This window comes from Silene latifolia, chromosome 5 (assembly GCF_048544455.1).
Source record: "Silene latifolia isolate original U9 population chromosome 5, ASM4854445v1, whole genome shotgun sequence".
Classification (NCBI taxonomy): Eukaryota; Viridiplantae; Streptophyta; class Magnoliopsida; order Caryophyllales; family Caryophyllaceae; genus Silene; species Silene latifolia.
In genome coordinates, this window is record NC_133530.1 from 48465976 (window position 1) to 48484669 (window position 18694).

At 33.3% G+C, this 18694-nt stretch overlaps 1 protein-coding gene across 1 annotated transcript; it reads right to left on the bottom strand.

The window, feature by feature from the left end:
• Positions 1–995: 995 nt before the first annotated feature.
• On the bottom strand, positions 996–12555 carry LOC141655331 (uncharacterized). Its single transcript, XM_074462417.1, has 4 exons — positions 11967–12555; positions 11458–11843; positions 1803–2555; positions 996–1697 (listed from the first exon to the last, which is right to left on the bottom strand). The coding sequence occupies exons 1-4, from the start codon at positions 12553–12555 to the stop codon at positions 996–998; spliced, it is 2430 nt and encodes an 809-aa protein (XP_074318518.1).
• Between the last annotated feature and the right edge of the window lie 6139 nt (positions 12556–18694).

The window sequence follows — 18694 nt, forward strand, 5'->3', positions numbered from 1 at the left end:
TCTTATGATATCCATTGCCTCGGGTAACCGAGATGGTAACATCTTTATACCTGAGTGGTCCTGGTAAGGCACTTGGAGTATGGGGGTGTTACATATAACCATAGATTTCAATTTTTCTTTTTGAGAAGAATCAATAGTATCATCAACTATTGTTTCAGTTCTCTCATTTTTCTCATTTGAAGGATTCCCTAATTCATCATTAGTACCTTCGATTTCTTTTTGAGAAGAATCAATAGTATCATCAACTATTGTTTCAGTTCTCTCATTTTTCTCATTTGAAGGGTTCCCTAATTCATCATTAGTACCTTCGATTTCTTTTTCTTCTTCTTCTAGCTTTGGAGGATCATCTCTAGAAAGATGAAAGTCAGGTTCATTCATATCTTCTTCCTCATCCTGTTCAGCCTTATCAAACATATTATTTTCATCAAAAATAACATGTACACTTTCTTCTATACATAGAGTTCTTTTGTTGAAAACTTTGTATGCCTTGCTATGATTAGAGTAACCAACAAATATCGCTTCATCGCTTCTAGGATCAAATTTAGTTAATCGATTTTTGCCGTTATTATGGACATAACATTTGCTCCCAAAGCAACGAAAATGTGATATATTTGGCTTGCGTCCTCTGAGTAATTCATAAGGAGTTTTCTTAATGATTGGTCTAATCATAGCACGGTTATGTACATAACATGCAGTACTAACAGCTTCTGCCCAAAAGCTTCTAGGCAAACCACTACATAATAACATGGTTCGTGCCATATCTTCCAGTGTTCTATTCATACGTTCAACAACACCATTTTGTTGTGGGGTTCGTGGTGCAAAAAATTATGTTCTACACCATTCTCCCTACAATATTCAATAAATGCTTGGTTATCAAATTCAGTGCCATGATCCGTACAAATAGAACCCAGATTGTGTTTATATTTATTTTGAGCAAGCTTCATTAGTACAACAAATTCATCAAAAGTCTCATCTTTAGAACTTAAGAAGATAGGTCAAACGTACCTTGAGTAATCATCTACCAAAACAAATATGTACCTTGATCCGCCTCTACTTCTTACTTTCATTGGTCCACATAGATCCATGTGCACCAATTCCAAGGGATTGCTTGTGCTAATCACTCTTTTTGGCTTAAAAGATGATCTTACATGTTTACAACGAGCACACGAGTCACATAAGCTCTCTTGGTCGAACTTGATTGCGGGTAAACCCTCTACCAAATCCCACCTTTTGAGTTTGTTTAAAATGGTTGAACTTATGTGTGCAAACTTCTTATGCCATAAACATGGATCATCTAAAGTTACTTTCATACATGTAAAAGAGTTAGTAGGAATAGCATTTAGATCAATCATGTATACATTTCTCTTTCTTTGTCCTTCAAGGATAACATTACTAGTTCCCTCTATTATGATTCGACAACCATATGAATGAAATACGACTTTGTTCCCTTTATCACATAATTGTGAGATACTTAGTAAGTTATGTTTTAGACCCTCTACAAGGTATACTTCACTAATTGCATGAGAAGGAGAAATACCTATTTTGCCAATTCCTACTACTTTACCTTTCTTATTATCTCCAAAGGTAACCTTGCCGCCATTAAAGGGTTTGAGTGAAAGAAATAGATTTTTGTCTCCAGTCATATGTCTTGAGCATCCGCTGTCGAGATACCACTGATTGTTTTCTTTCACCACGACCTGCAAAATAATTTAAAGGCAGTTTTTAGGTACCCACGCTAAGTTGGGTCCTTTGATGTTAGTTTCTCTAAAAACTAGGTCTCTCCGAACCCAAACTTGTCTAACGGTTCTTTTCTTTTGAGGCGTTCTATGATAAGATCTAGGCTTTTTAACATTATTCGTTTGAGTTTTAGATGTTTCATTTGTATTTTGTTTAGGGATATTCTTTTTGCATTGAAAATCAAAACTCATATCATAAAACCATTGAAACTCATTATTTCGTTCTTCATTATCTTTGGGTTCATCAACAGTGGAGTAATCGTCTTCAACTATTACCTCACATGCTTTGTGGGTCTCGACATTTTTTCGTATGTCATGCGCATGTTTTACACAGTTGACCTTTATATGACCTTTATCGCCACAGTAAGTACAAATTAAATACTCGGGTAAATTAGCGTACTTTCGCTTTCTAAAATCACGATCTGAGGGAGTAGCCTTGCATTTAGAATGATCCCTACGACCATAACATTCATGCCCTAATCCCATTTTCATATTGTTATCGGATTGTTCTGTTAAGAAGTTTAATACCTTTGTACTTCCTTCCCATTTGTCATGAACCTTACGAGCATGAAGAAGTAGTTCTTTTAAAGATTGAATTTCTTCATTGCATTTTTTATGATCAATCTTAATATCTGTAGAAGAGCTATCTTTATGGAGATTTTTCAATATAGCAATTTTCTCTTCATATTGTTTTGAGATATTTGCTTGATTAATCTCCTTTTCATTCAATTGTTTATTAAGAAAATCAATTTCCTTCTTATGATCTGAGATTGTACCATTTTCGGCTGAAATCTCGGATTTTTGAAGTTCATTAAGTTTCTTCAATTCTATGGTTATAGCTGAAGGAAAAGTAGATCTATATACTTACATATTCATATATGATTTAATTTAATTTGTCATAAAATTAAATATGGATTTTATGCATGCAAACAAATGAGCAAAATAGAGGAGAAATCATGTTCTTACATTGGATGTTTCGGATTATGGGCACAAGAGAGATCACATTTCTCTCTTGTTCTTGTGTTATCCTTTAATGGAAGAACCAAGATCCAAGTATAGGATCTCTCCCTAAGCTTAATACCCAAGGCTTTCTCTTAATAAAAATTAATATTATAGGAACTAGTACAATATTAATTTTAGTAGAAAATTGATCCAAAATATTATATAACACTTGAATATTTCGGTTTTTAGAGAGAAGAAGGGGAGAATTATTTTTCTCTCTAGAATACTAATTTTTGGAAGAGTGATAGAATGAATAAGATTTACAACATTTTGTATGTTATTAGGTTAATGAGATGAAAAACCATGATGGTTTTTTATTCTCAAAAACCGGGTGGAAGGGGGGCTTTTAGGGGAGCCAATGCATGCAATTGTTGCTCTTAACAATAAACAATAGGGTTGCATGGCTAAATAGTAGGTAATCATTGTGTTTCCATTATCTTAGTCAAACACAATATTAGCTTAAATCACCCCTTAATTTCGGTACACTTGATAATATGGGATCCATATTATTTTTGTCAATTTGTCAATATGTAACATGTCACATGTAGCATAAATTTGTTGTGTATTTTTAACATATTAAAAATCAACGTATTATTAAAATACGTCACATACAAAATTGACTTAGTAATTTCATAATTACTTGTACCAAAATATTTTTCCATTTATAAATCACAACTGATTGTATTTATAAAAATTCATTCAATTTGAATTGTTTCTTTAAACAATAATTTCATCCGAGTAATGATACAATTCGATTACTCAGACCGTATCTCATTTAATCACATTTTAATATGATACGTAAATTTTACTTCCAAAATCGTCCGTCAATTTTCAAATAATTTAATTAACTCGTAACGTTATACGATTAATTAAATAATCAATTAAGAGTGTTGCCCTATAGGTATGACCTAGGGGGTCAACTGATCACCACCGTCGCACTTTTGATAATGTCAAACTCTAGTCGACCAATCATTACCGATATATGTTGACCAGTTGACAGTAACAACATTACTTTCCAATTGTATTCCTTATAATGAGATTTAAACATGTGATCATCATGATCAACAGTCGTGATCGCATTATTGTCGGAAGACACATATTCCAACAATCTCCCACTTGTCCTCGACAAGTGTGCGTCACCAATTCTCTTGTCCTATTACTATCTCCCACTCAATGCAAGGTGTCTTTGGTCGTGCTTGCAAGTGATCATATCGAGAGTGGTTTCCTCGATCCGGAGAATAAGCGATTGACCGGACTTATCTATCATAGATACTTTCCGAGCGTGGCCACGCATTTCCGGTTCATTACTCCTCGAGTGGCCCCGAGATATTGTTATAACCCCGACTAGGGGTGGACAATTCCTATCGCACTCATTCCCTTCGACTAGCCTTGACCATCATAACCCAAAAATATGCCCATTTGACCCCATTTACGAAGGTCGTAGTAACACAAATCAAAGTTAATCGAAAACTGTGCCATCTTAGGTGAACAGTCTTTAGTCAAAAGAATCGACTCATTTGAATACTATAGTAGCTCTCGCCACGACCAGGCTATATAAATTTGCGAGAACTCTATAAGCGGTCATTAGGCCCGACAAAATGTTCCTAACGATCTTACCTATGTGATCGACTAGTCATCTCACATGACTTTATGGCACTTGAACTTGCCATCAATCGCATCACACTCTAGTCACTTCGAGACGTCACCTCATATAAGTAACTATGGGCAAATACAATGTTAATCCATGTTCACTTTAACGGGGTTCAATTGTCTCTACAACCCGTTTGGATATAACAATGTACAAGGTGAGTTAATAATAACTCAAACGACAAATGTCGACATCACACTCGGGTAGTCCATATCATATTACAACCTTGTGATGTATATCATAAGTGTAAACACTTATTGATTGCAATAGAAGTTTAACATACCATGTGTCCATGCGTTCAAACTTCTTGCACTTGCATTTTCCTTTACGTTCATGTTCTCTCTCATAGCATGAACTTTACCAAGTACACATCAAGGTTCCCGACCTTGGTTTTGGTTCTTTAACTTGAAAGAACTTCCTTATCGATTATCTCATAACGAACGAATTTGTGATGAATGATATAACTTGTACTGATCAAGTACCCCATCCACACACAATGCACTAGGTATATGTTTTGCAGAGTCTTGCAACAATTTGCCAAGACGATTGGTCTAGCACTTCTCACAAGTCCTAGCACAGTTAGGAAAGATTAGTTTTGAGTAACTTCTTATTCAACTAAGTACCTTTCCAAAACTTCTTATTTCTCCTTCTAGCTTGAAAGGTTAAGAATTCTCATAAATCCTCACATGTGCTCGGATTTTCATTAATATGTGCAACTTCTTGACACATATAAGAGCATTCTGACAAACACCGAAATCGCTCACCGGATTCTACTTGAGAATTCATGACGTTTCTATTTTGACTTACCAATCAATCATCATGCTCTTATGCATATGATTCATAATTGGACATGTACATGATTATTCTAATGGCGGAAACATTAGTTACTAATAATCATGAGATCAACCGTTCATAGGTTCAATGAACGACCATGACTGCTAATGGCAATTCCATTTTTATTTACATGAATAACCTATGTGAATGTTGATACGATGTGTATCTCTTAATACTAATCCAACATCCCTTGATGTAATTGGATTCATCATAGTCCATTTTCATCCAGAATTGAAAACTCAAAAGCTTCTTAATGAAAGAAGGTATTAGCTCGTCATTCTTTAATGAGTGATGAGTTGTAAACATTCAAAAGATGATAGCTCCCACTAAATTTCATGTCTTCACATGATAATTTCCTAACTCCCACTCAATTCCACATATTTCGAAATTGACTTATCAATCGAAACTTTTTAAGAATTGAAATTTAAATTGCATTGCCAAGTTATTAAGATAAAACCATATATGTTCCCATCATATCCTTTCAAAATACCTATTTCGAAAAGGTCTCATCTTAAACCTTACAGAAAGAGATTTTAAATCTCTAACACACTCATGTCATAATGATGTGTAGCAATGTCATTTATTAAATATAAGTAATATCTAATACACATCCTTCAAAATATCCCTTTTGGAAGGAGGTTTAACCATTTCATATTGAGGTTAAGCAATGACATTTGCGTGGTTAAAACTTGGCCATTGAAGATATCGGTATATCAATCTTTGCAACTCGATCATAACTAGTATGTAACTTTGATTCATTTAGGTTCTTAAGTAAATCTCAAGGTTGAAACTATTGGTCAAAATTTTCATAAACTTAGTCAAAAACTTGTTAAGACTTTACATTAGTCATTTTTCTTCCAAAACTTTCTTTTGGTCTCCTCGTGTAGTTATCTTGAGAATATACTCTTATGATTACTTCACTTGGTCTCTTTAGTCATATAGAACTAACTTGAGACCGACCCATAGATCTCATCTATTCGGCATACTATGTAAATAGATATACCTTCATTCAAATCATTCTCTCTTGCGTAGATCTTCATTTACACAAGTACACAATTTTATCTTGCCTTGTGTGTTGTGTCCTCATTTTTCTCCCACTCTATCTTTAGAATAAATACACTATAGATTCAAAGATAGCATATGAGACACAAATTAATGATGTTGAAGTATAAGGAGAACTATCTCATAGATAGACTAATAGTTATTGATTTCATATGTGTACTTGGTGATTGACAATCCTTTAAGAGAGTTCATAGACTCAAAATCGCTTTATAAATGATCATACACAAGCCTTAAGCATGTGGACATATAATGAAACCAGTCATTATATTTGTCTATTAGATCACTTTAAGTGAATAATCTTATGTTTCAAAGTGCAAGCATTTAAAGATGAATTTTAGAACATAAAAGGATAAATGATAAAACGGGTGACTTGGGTTGCAAACCAAGTCACCATTATCCAAAATACAAACCATTATCCAAAATACCTTTCCATGTCGAACACGGAAACTTAAGGTTCTAAAATTCAAAACATAATTTAAAATAAGACAATGAAAAGCAAAGCTCCATGAAAGCTATCCCTAGCTTCTTGATGGTTTCTCATGCTTGCTTTTCTTTTCCCTTGTCTTTGCTTGGTGGAGGCCCTATTTATAATAAAAGGGAGATACATTATCACAATTTTGCATCATAATACCATAGTTGAATTAGAAACATAAAAGAAGGATAGTCATTTACCTACTGGAGTGATCTTTCCAGCCTTAATATCACCAAGGTATTTGGAACAATTTCTTTTCTAATGTCCCATACCATTACAATAATGGCATTTATCAAGAGGACCCTTCTTGATTTTTGAGGTGCTAGCTTCACAAGTCTTAGCTTTGGTGAATGTGGGAGCTTGCTTCTTGCCCTTTCTCCCATTCTTCTTGAACTTCCCCTTACTCTTAGTGCTTATGTTAAGCACATCCTTGGGAGGGTTCACATTTAACCCCATGTCCCTCTCGGCTTGCACAAGTAACTTATGCAACTCCTCAAGAGACACATCCTTGTCTTGCATGTTAAAATTCACCCGGAATTGAACATACGCTTTTACTTTAGACAAGGAGTGTAGAATCCTATCTACAATGAGTTCTTTGGGGATTTCAATCTTTTGAATTTTCAAGGTCTCGACAAGCTCCATAAGTTTGAGCACATGAGGGCTAACCTTTTGGCCCTCTTTGAAGTCGAGATCAAAGAATGCCGCGGCCGCCTCATATTGGATGATCCGCGGAGTTTGTGAAAACATGGTCACAAGTTTGGAGTAAATCTCATTAGCATTGCCCATTTTAAAGGCTCTCCTTTAGAGGTCCGCCTCCATCGCAAATATCAAGACATTTTTCATTGCGGCGGACTCCTTTTGGTAAGCCTCATATGCTTCCCTAGTGGCGGCGGTCGACCTAGTAGTAGGTTCGGGTGGAGAGGCCTCGGTAAGGTAACGAAGCTTGTCGTCACCTTGGGCGGCCAATTTGAGTTGGGCATCCCAATCGGAGAAATTTGACCCATTCTTTTCAAGTTTACATCGATCCATAAAGGATCGGAGCCATGATGAACTAGCGAGAGGTGTGGCGTTTGGAGTTGGTGTTGTCATTTGTTATGAGAAAAGAAGTGGTCTACAAAACAAAATATAAGGAGTAAAACAAATGTCGTTTTAATAATAATACTCGTAAAAATGTATGATTTAAACAAGTTTTATGCATTTTTCTAGTGACCTCTACCCAACTAGATAAATGATTCCAAGACCCAAATTCATATTAACTTAGGCACGGGGTAGCCGATGAAACCTTTATCAATATAACTCGGTGGATTAACTTTTTAATCGATTCTACTTTTAGAACTCTTGGTCGATAAACTTACTCTAATGTTTATCTATAGCCCAAAACACATTAACAAGGGCACGGGGTAGCCGATGAAACCCTTATCAATTACTTTTGTTGAGTTCAATCCAAATTTCGAATAAATGTGTCCATTATCCAAACCCACATCAACTTAGGCATGGGGTAGCCGATGAAACCCTTATCAACATGAATTCGGTGGATTAGACATTTATCACCCATTTCCTCTACGTAACAAGGTTTGTACCCCGGGGTAGCCGAGTACACTCCCTCGCGAAATAGGTTTTCATGGTTTCTACTATTTGGTAAGGCTATGTCTCAATTAATTGTTTTAGCGAGAGGTCATGTCAATTTATTATCTATCACGTTTTAAGTGAACTAAAGCGGTGAACTACGATAATTTTAATTGACACGGTCGATAAACTCGATAAAAGAAAATGCATGTTTTAGTTATGGCGATTTAGCGATGCATGCGACATAAAATAAAATGCAAGCATAAAAATAAATAAATAAATCCTAGTATGGCCTTTCCTAAAATAGAAAAACTATTTAACTATTACATATTCGGAAACCAACTCCATTGGTCCCTTGAACTTCGGTTGTGGCACGCATCTCGAGGTAACACCGTCTTTATGTATCGCCATTCTTGAAGAAATCCGTCTTTGGGAACTCCGGAATGAATAAAATTACATAATAAATTACATAATTTCCTATTATACATTTGTAACTAAAATAAAATAAATCTATTAAATTACAAAACGGTGATACGAGATCACAATAAAATTACAACCGAATCGATATTCCCATACATTTCGGGAAATACCAATTAAATCTAAGGCCATACTAAGTAAAATTACATAATTCAAAAATTACATAAATTAAAATTATGACAATCATAAAGAAAATGCAGCATTATAATATGTATGAACATGCTCAATTTTATGCTAAATCGCCTTTAATTAGCCAATATCGTATATTACTCGGTTTTTACGGATTTGCGTGATTTCAACATTTTACAATCACAAAAATTACATAAATTCATATTTATGCATAAGTTAATTACCCTAACCTCTTAGGACTCAAAATTTAGTCTTCACTAATAATTTGACCATAATTAACTCATATATTTATAAAATTGTTCATTAATGGACTAAAAATACAAAAATAAGCTATAAACTTCAAATAAATCACAAAATTTCAAATAAATTCAAAATTTGAAATTTAAACTCATGAACATTCTGGAAAAATACCATGACACTCATAATGTTCAAAATCTTAGGTTAAAAATTTGAAATTTTTAGGAAAAACAATGTTGCGGTTTATCGATTTTAACTAAAATAATCATAAAAACATGGAAAAATTATATTCATTAACTTTTCAATTTTAGATCTGAAAAAGATAATAAAAAGCAACATTAGACGTTTTTCCTAAGTCATAGATTATGTTTTATTAATTTTTCACTAATAATGTCACTATTTATGCTATTTTTCTTCAAAAATCCATAAATCATGCAAAAAGACTTCTTTATAGCCAATTATTTTAAACACATCTTGTAAAATTGCATGTGAAACATATTAAATTTCTATGACCAGATTCAAAATTTAACTCATATTAACCTATTTTCACCTAAATCCGAATTTAATAATGAAAAATCCATTTTTCGAGCATAACAAGTCCAAAAATTATGAAAATTTACAGGTTATCTCAAAATAATATATGTGAAAACATATCCAAAAATCACTGGAAAATTCGAAGTATAGCTAATTTTAGACCGAAAATGACATTTTTACTCATAAAATCATATTTAAATGCCATTATTGTATAATATGAACAATAAAAATCCGTAAAATTAACCAAAATATCCTAAAACATTTTAGGACCAGAAATATTAACATGCATGAGATAATTTCGTGATATATCATAATAACACAAATTTTTCAAGTTTTATATGTTATTCTTATAACTCGGAAAAACTTTTAACCGATTTGCATGCAAACAACCATGGCTCTTGATACTGATTGAAGAAAAAGTAGATCTATATACTTACATATTCATATATGATTTAATTTAATTTGTCATAAAATTAAATATGGATTTTATGCATGCAAACAAATGAGCAAAATAGAGGAGAAATTATGTTCTTACATTGGATGTTTCGGATTATGGGCACAAGAGAGATCACCTTTCTCTCTTGTTCTTGTGCTATCCTTTAATGGAAGAACCAAGATCCAAGTATAGGATCTCTCCCTAAGCTTAATACCCAAGGCTTTCTCTTAATAAAAATTAATATTATAGGAACTAGTACAATATTAATTTTAGTAGAAAATTGATCCAAAATATTATATAACACTTGAATATTTCGGTTTTTAGAGAGAAGAAGGGGAGAATTATTTTTCTCTCTAGAATACTAATTTTTGGATGAGTGATAGAATGAATAAGATTTACAACATTTTGTATGTTATTAGGTTAATGAGATGAAAAACCATGATGGTTTTTTATTCTCAAAAACCGGGTGGAAGGGGGGCTTTTAGGGGAGCCAATGCATGCAATTATTGCTCTTAACAATAAACAATAGGGTTGCATGGCTAAATAGTAGGTAATCATTGTGTTTCCATTATCTTAATCAAACACAATATTAGCTTAAATCACCCCTTAATTTCGGTACACTTGATAATATGGGATCCATATTATTTTTGTCAATTTGTCAATATGTAACATGTCACATGTAGCATAAATTTGTTGTGTATTTTTAACATATTAAAAATCAACGTATTATTAAAATACGTCACATACAAAATTGACTTAGTAATTTCATAATTACTTGTATCAAAATATTTTTCCATTTATAAATCACAACTGATTGTATTTATAAAAATTCATTCAATTTGAATTGTTTCTTTAAACAATAATTTCATCCGAGTAATGATACAATTCGATTACTCAGACCGTATCTCATTTAATCACATTTTAATATGATACGTAAATTTTACTTCCAAAATCGTCCGTCAATTTTCAAATAATTTAATTAACTCGTAACGTTATACGATTAATTAAATAATCAATTAAGAGTGTTGCCCTATAGGTATGACCTAGGAGGTCAAATGATCACCACCGTCGCACGACAGTAATGTCAAACTCTAGTCAGCCAATCATTACCGATATATGTTGACCAGTTGACAGTAACAATATTACTTCCCAATTGTATTCCTTATAATGAGATTTAAACATGTGATCATCATGATCAACAGTCGTGATCGCATTATTGTCGGAGGACACATATTCCAACAATAGCTTCATTAGCTATAACCTTGTCTTGAAGTTGCTTAATGTTGAGTTTCAGCTCTTTGGTTATAGCTTCATTAGCTATAACCTTAGATTCAAGAGCCTGCTTCTCGTTTGCCATTGAATTCAAAGCTTCAGTATCATCAACTGTAGCTTTAGATTTTAATTTTTTGGCCTTTGCCTTAAGCAATTGATTTTCTTTAGCAATGTCCATGATTTGCTCTTTTAATTCAATACTTTGCTCATGACAATGATCCAACGATTGTTCAAAATATTTAACTAAGGCACTTTTTGATAATTTCTTAACTTGTTTCTTAAGTTCAAGATAACTTACCTCATCTTCGTCTTCATCAGAATCGGATTCTCCCATGAGACAGAATTCTGAACTTGAATCATTGTCGATATCTAAGCTTATATTGCTTAAGTACAGATTTGCAACCTCTTCATCTTCGGATTCTTCATCGTCCTCTGTATCTAGATCTCCCCAGCATGAAGCCATCATGACTTGCTTGAACTCTTTCTTAGTTTTATCTCTCTGGGTTTTGTCTTTTATTTTCTTCCATGTGGGGCAATCCTTGATCATGTGATCAGAATCACCGCACTTGAAGCAGCCTCTATTTGCAAAAGAATTTTTTGAATCAGACGACTTCTTGTTCGAAGACTTGTTGTTGTTGAAAGTTTTATTTTGTTTGAAATTAAAAAAATTCTTCCTAAACCGTTTGGCAAATAGCACAGTCTCATCTTCTAGATCGGACTCATTGTTTTCACTTGCGAGCGCCATACTCTTTCGAGTGCTCGGTTCAGTTTCATCAGCATTTAAAGTGAGTTCATGAGCCATTAGGGCTCCAATGAGTTCTTGATATGAAAGGTTGGTAAGGTCACGGCATTCTTCCATAACAGTGACCTTGGGGCGCCATTTTTTCGTTAGGCTCCTAAGTACTTTTCTAGCTATGTCTTCAGTCGGAAAAGTGCGACCTAGATTCTTTAGTTCATTTATGATACTTAAAAATCGTGTTGACATGCTATCAAGTGTCTCATTAGGATCCATAGAAACGTATTTTTGTATCAAAAGATCAATACGATTTTTCTTAACAATGGCCGTCCCTTCATAGGCCAACTCCAAACCGTCCCATATCTCCTTGGCAGTCGTACAAGAAGAAAAGCGATCAAACTCTGTTGAAGTCATACCATTTTGTAGTAAACTTATCGCTTTTGAATTTTTTTCTGCCTTCTTGTAGTCGGCCTCGATATAGTCTTCTTCCTTTTTCTCATATGAAGGACCTTTAGTTGTTCCTACCAAAATTTTGATAGGACCGTTCTGAACAATTCTCCAACACTCCCAATCAATACCTTTAATGTAGTGTGTCATCATGTTTTTCCACAAACCATAATTCTTCCCATCAAAGACGGGACATTTTAGGTATTTGGAATCCATTTCACACGTATATAGCAGCGGAAATAAAGAAACGAAAAAGTAGATCAACCCCTAGCTATTAGGCTATCAAGAGCACGAGGCTCTTATACCAATTGAAGAGTCTATATAGCGATATACTCAAGAGGGGGGGTGAATTGAGTATGTAAAACTCTTGCCCACTTTTTCGATTTATTGATAATTTATTAATCACTCGAAGTTTATCAATTAAACTTGACTAATTAATTTATCGTATGTGTGAAAATGAAAAAATAAATGCGTAAATAAAGAAGACACGCGAAGTTTTGAAGTGGTTCGGTTTCACAAATCGAAACCTACGTCCACTATTCTCGATTAATAACTTTAGTACCTTACTACGGATTACAAAATTATCAATCTAACTTGTACAACTAACTATAGTTGTAACTCAACTTGAGTATCGTTAAATACTCGATTTCTATCTTACGTTAATAAGAAAGTACTGCTAGATTCTACTAGTGTTCACGTTAATGAACGAGTATGAATACAATGAGTACTATTATCCTGTTGGAATATGTGTCCTCCGACAATAATGCGATCACAACTGTCGATCATGATGATCACATGTTTAAGTCTCATTTTAAAGAATACAATTGGGAAGTAATATTTTATTGTCAACTGGTCCACACATATCGGTAATAATTGGCTGACTAGAGTTTGACATTACTGTCGTGCGATGGTGGTGATCAGTTGATCCCCATAGGTCATACCTAAAGGGTAACACTCTTAATTGATTATTTAATTGATCGTATGACGATACGGGTTAATTAAATTACTTAAAATTGACGGACGATTTTGGAAGTAATATTTGCGTATCTCATTATAATTTGATTAAATAAGATACGATCTAAGTGATCGAATTGTTTTATTACTTAGATGAAATTATTGTTTAAGGAAACAATTGCATTTGAATGAATAATTAATTATAAATACAAGATGTTGTGATTTATAATTGGTAAAATATTTTGGTACAAGTAATTATGAATTACTAAATCAATTTTGTATATGACGTATTTTTATTAATGCGTTGGTTTTTAATATGTTAAAAATACATAACAATTTTACATGACATGTGACATGTGACAAATTGACAAAGTTAAAATGGAATCCATTTTATCTTAATATGGACCGAAATTAGTGGGAGTATTAGGAAAATATTATGTTAAACTAAGTGGTAAACATAATCATTTTTTCCTAAACCTAGCCATGCAAACCTAGTGCCTCTTGTGAAGAGCACCTTGCTCATGCATTGGCCCTAAAAACCCCTCCCCCTACCCGGTTTTATGAAGAGAAAAATCATGGATTTTTCCTCTAATTTTTACCTTATACACTACATAAAATATTAGTGTATTATTCATTCAAACATCCATCTAAAAATAAGAATTTTAGAGAGATAAAATTCTTCTTTTTCTCCCTTCTCTTAGCCGAAATATTAAGAGAACAAAATAATATTTTTGGTCAATTTTATTCAAAAATTAATATTGTTCTAGTAATAATAATATTAATTTTATTAAGTAGTTACCTTGGGTATTATTCCTTGGGAGGGATTCTATACTTGAATCCTTATTCTTCCATTTTAGGAGTGCTCAAGAACAAGTAAGAAGGAGATCTTACTTGTGCCCAATAATCCGAAATCTTCAATGTAAGATGATGATTTCTTTCTTATTCTTTTATTGTTTGCATGCATAAGATCAACATTTAATTTTATGACTAAATTAATTTGAAACATATATGAATATGTTAAGTAATGAAATATAGTTTCCTAACAAGCGGTATCATGAGCCTTAGGTTGTTTGCATGCAAATCGGTTATAGTTTTTCCGAGTTATACGATTAACATATAAAACTTATAAATTTGTGTTATTATGATATATCACGAAAAAAATTTTGCATGTTAAAGTTTCTGGTCCTAAAATGTATTTAGGATATTTTGGTTAATTTATGGATTTTTATTGTTCATCTAATAAAATAATGGCATTAAAAATGTGATTTTAGGATAAAAATGTCATTTTCGGACTAAAATTACCTAAACTTCGAATTTTCCAGTGATTTTTGAATATGTTTTCACATATATTATTTTTAGATGACCTGTAAATGTTTATAATTTTTGGAGCTCTTATGCTCGAAATATGGATTTTTCATGATAAAAATCGAATTTAAATGAAAAATAAGTTAATATGAGATAAATTTCGAATCTGGTCATTAAAATTTAGTATGTTGTCACATGAAATTTTACAAGATGTGTGTAAAATAATAGGCTATTATGAAGTCTTTATGCATGATTTATGAATTTTTGATGAAAAATAGCATAAATAGTGACTTAATTAATGAATAATTGCTAAACATACTTTATGACTAAGGAAAAACGTCACATATTGCATTTTATTACCTATTTCAGATCTAAAATTGAAAAGTTGATAAATATAATTTTTCTCATGTTTTTATGATAATATTTGATAAATCCGATAAACCGCAACAATGTTTTTCCCGATAAATTTTCGAAATTTTAACCTAAGTTTTTTGAATATTATGAGTGTCATAGTATTTTTCAAGAATGTTCATGAGTTTAAATTTCAAATTTTGAATTTATTTGAATTTTTTATGATTTATTTGGAGTTTATAGCATTTTATTGTAATTTTGGGTCCATTAATGAACAATTTTAAGAAATATAAGTTAATTATAGTCAAATAGTTAGTGGAGACTAATTTTGAGTCCTAAGTTGGTTAGGGTAATTAACTTGTGCATAAATATGATTTTATGTAATTCATTGTGATTTTAAAAGGTTGAATCACGCAAATCCGTAAAAACCGTTTAATATACGATATTGGCTCCTTAAAGGCGATTTAGCATAAAATTGGGCATGTTCATACATATTATAATGCTGCATTTTATTTATGATTGTCATAATTTTATTTTATGTAATTTTTGAATTATGTAATTTTTACTTAGTATGGCCTTAGTTTTTAATTGGTATTACCCGAAATGTATGGGAATATCGATTCGTTTGTAATTTATTGTGATCTCGTATCACCGTTTTGTAATTTAATAGATTTATTTTATTTTAATTACAAATGTATAATAGGAAATTATGTAATTTGTTATGTAATTCATTTATTTCGGAGTTCCTTGAAGACGGTGTCACTCAAGAAGGCGATACATAAAGACGGTGTTACCTCGAGATGCGTGCTAAAACTAAAGTTCAAGGGACCAATGGAGTTGGTTTCCGAATATGTAATAGTTAATTAGATTTTCTATTTTAGGAAGGCCATACTAGGATTTAATTTATGCTTTGCATTTTATTTATATGTTGCATGCATCGCTAAATCGCCATAACTAAAACATGCATTGTCATTTTAATCGAGTTTATCGACCGTGTCAATTAAAATTATCGTAGTTCACCGCTTTATTTCACTTAAAACGTGATAGATAATAAATTGACATGACCTCTCGCTAAAATAAACAATTGAGACTTAGCCTTACCAAAAAGTAGAAACCATGAAAACCTATTTCGCGAGAGAGTGCACTCGGCCACCCCGGGGTACAAACCTTGTTACGTAGGGGAAGTGGGTGATAAATGTCTATCCACCGAATTCATGTTGATGAGGGTTTCATCGGCTACCCCGTGCCCAAGTTAATGTGAATTTGGATCATGGACACATTTATTCGAAATTTGGATTGACCTCAACGGAAGTATTCGTGACCGTAGTCGCATGTGTTCCGGGCTATAGATAAACATTAGAGTAATTTTATCGACCAAGAGTTCTAAAAGTAGAATCGATTAAAAGGTTAATCCACCGAGTTATATTGATGAGGGTTTCATCGGCTACCCCGTGCCTAAGTTGATATGAATTTGGGTCTTGGAATCATTTATCTAGTTGGGTAGAGGTCACTAGATAAATGCAATAAAACTTGTTTAAATTAATTTTACGAGTCTTATTATTTTTGAAAACGACATATGTTTTATTCCTTCTATATTTTGTTTTGTAGACCGCTTCTATTTCTCATAACAAATGGCCACTCCAAACACCAACGCCACACCTCTCACTAATACTTCATGGCTCCGATCCTTCATGGATCGATGTAAACTTGAAAAGAATGGGTCAAATTTCTCCGATTGGGATGCCCAACTCAAACTAGCCGCCCAAGGTGACGACAAGCTTCGTTACCTTACCGAGGCCTCTCCACCCGAACCTAATGCTAGGTCGAGTGCCGCTACTAGGGAAGCATATGAGGCTTACCACAAGGAATCCGCCGCAATGAAAAATTTGTTGATCTTTGCGATGGAGGCGGATCTCCAAAGGAGAGCCTTTAAGATGGGCACCGCTAATGAAATCTATTCCAAGCTTGTGACAATGTTTTCACAAACTCCGCGGATCGTCCAATATGAGGCGGCCGCGGCATTCTTTGATCTCGACTTCAAAGAGGGCCAAAAGGTTAGCCCTCACGTGCTCAAATTGATGGAGCTAGTCGAGACCTTGAAGATTCAAAAGGTTGAAATCCCCAAAGAACTCATTGTAGATAGGATTCTACACTCCTTATCCAAAGTCAAAGCGTATGTTCAATTCCGGATGAATTTTAACATGCAAGACAAGGACGTGTCTCTTGAAGAGTGGCACAAGTTACTTGTGCAAGCCGAAAGAGACATGGGGTTAAATGTTAACCCACCTAAGGATGTGCTTAACATTAGCACCAAAAGCAAGGGGAAGTTCAAGAAGAATGGGAAGAAGGGTAAGAAGCAAGCTCCCACTTTCACCAAAGCTAAGACTTATGAAGCTAGCACTTCCAAGATCAAGAAGGGTCCTCTTGATAAATGCCATTATTGTAATGGTGTTGGACATTGGAAAAGAAATTGTTCCAAATATCTTGGTGACATTAAAGCTGGAAAGATCACTCCAGTAGGTAAATGACTATCCTTTATTTTATGTTTCTAATTCAACTATGGTATTGTGATACAAAGTTGTGATAATGTATCCCCTTTTTATTGTAAATCGGGCCTCCACCAAGCAAGGACAAGGGAAAAGAAAAGCAAGCTTGAGAAACCATCAAGAAGCTAGGAGTAGCTTCCATGAAGCTTGGCTTTTTATTGTCTTATTTTAATTATGTTTCGGATTTTAGAACCTTTTGATTTCCGTGTTCGACATGGAAATGTTTTATCCTTTCTTAACAATTGTTGTATTTTGGATAATGGTGACTTGGTTTGCAACCCAAGTCACCCGTTTTATCGTATTTTATCCTTGTTCTAAAATTCGTCTTTATATGCTTGCTCATAGAAACATATGATCATTCACTTAAAGTGATCTAATGGACAACTATAATGATGGGATTCATTATATGTCCACAAGCTTAAGGCTTGTGTATGATCATTCATAAAGTGATATTGAGTTGATGAACTCTCTTAAAGGAATGTCAATCACCAAGTACACTTATCAAATCTAAAACAATTAGTCTACCTATGAGATAGTCCTCCTTATACTTCAAAATCATTATTTGAGTCTCATAAGCTATCTTTGAATCTCTAGTATATTCATTCTAAAGATAGAGTGGGAGAAAATGAAGACACAAAGAACACCAAGCAAAATTTGTGTACTTGTGTAAATGAGATCTACGCAAGAAAGAATGATTTGTATACCTATACAGATAGTATACTCGAATAGATGAGATATATGGTCTCAAATAGATGATATCTACATGAGAAAAGAGACCAAGTGAAGTAATCAAAAGAATATGTTCTCAAGATAACTACACGAGGAGACCAAAAGAAAGTTTTGGAATAAGAATGACTAAAGTAAAGTCTTAACAAGAGTTTTGACTAGTTTATGAACAACATTTGACCAATAGTTTCAATATTGATATTTACTTAAGAGCCTATATGAAT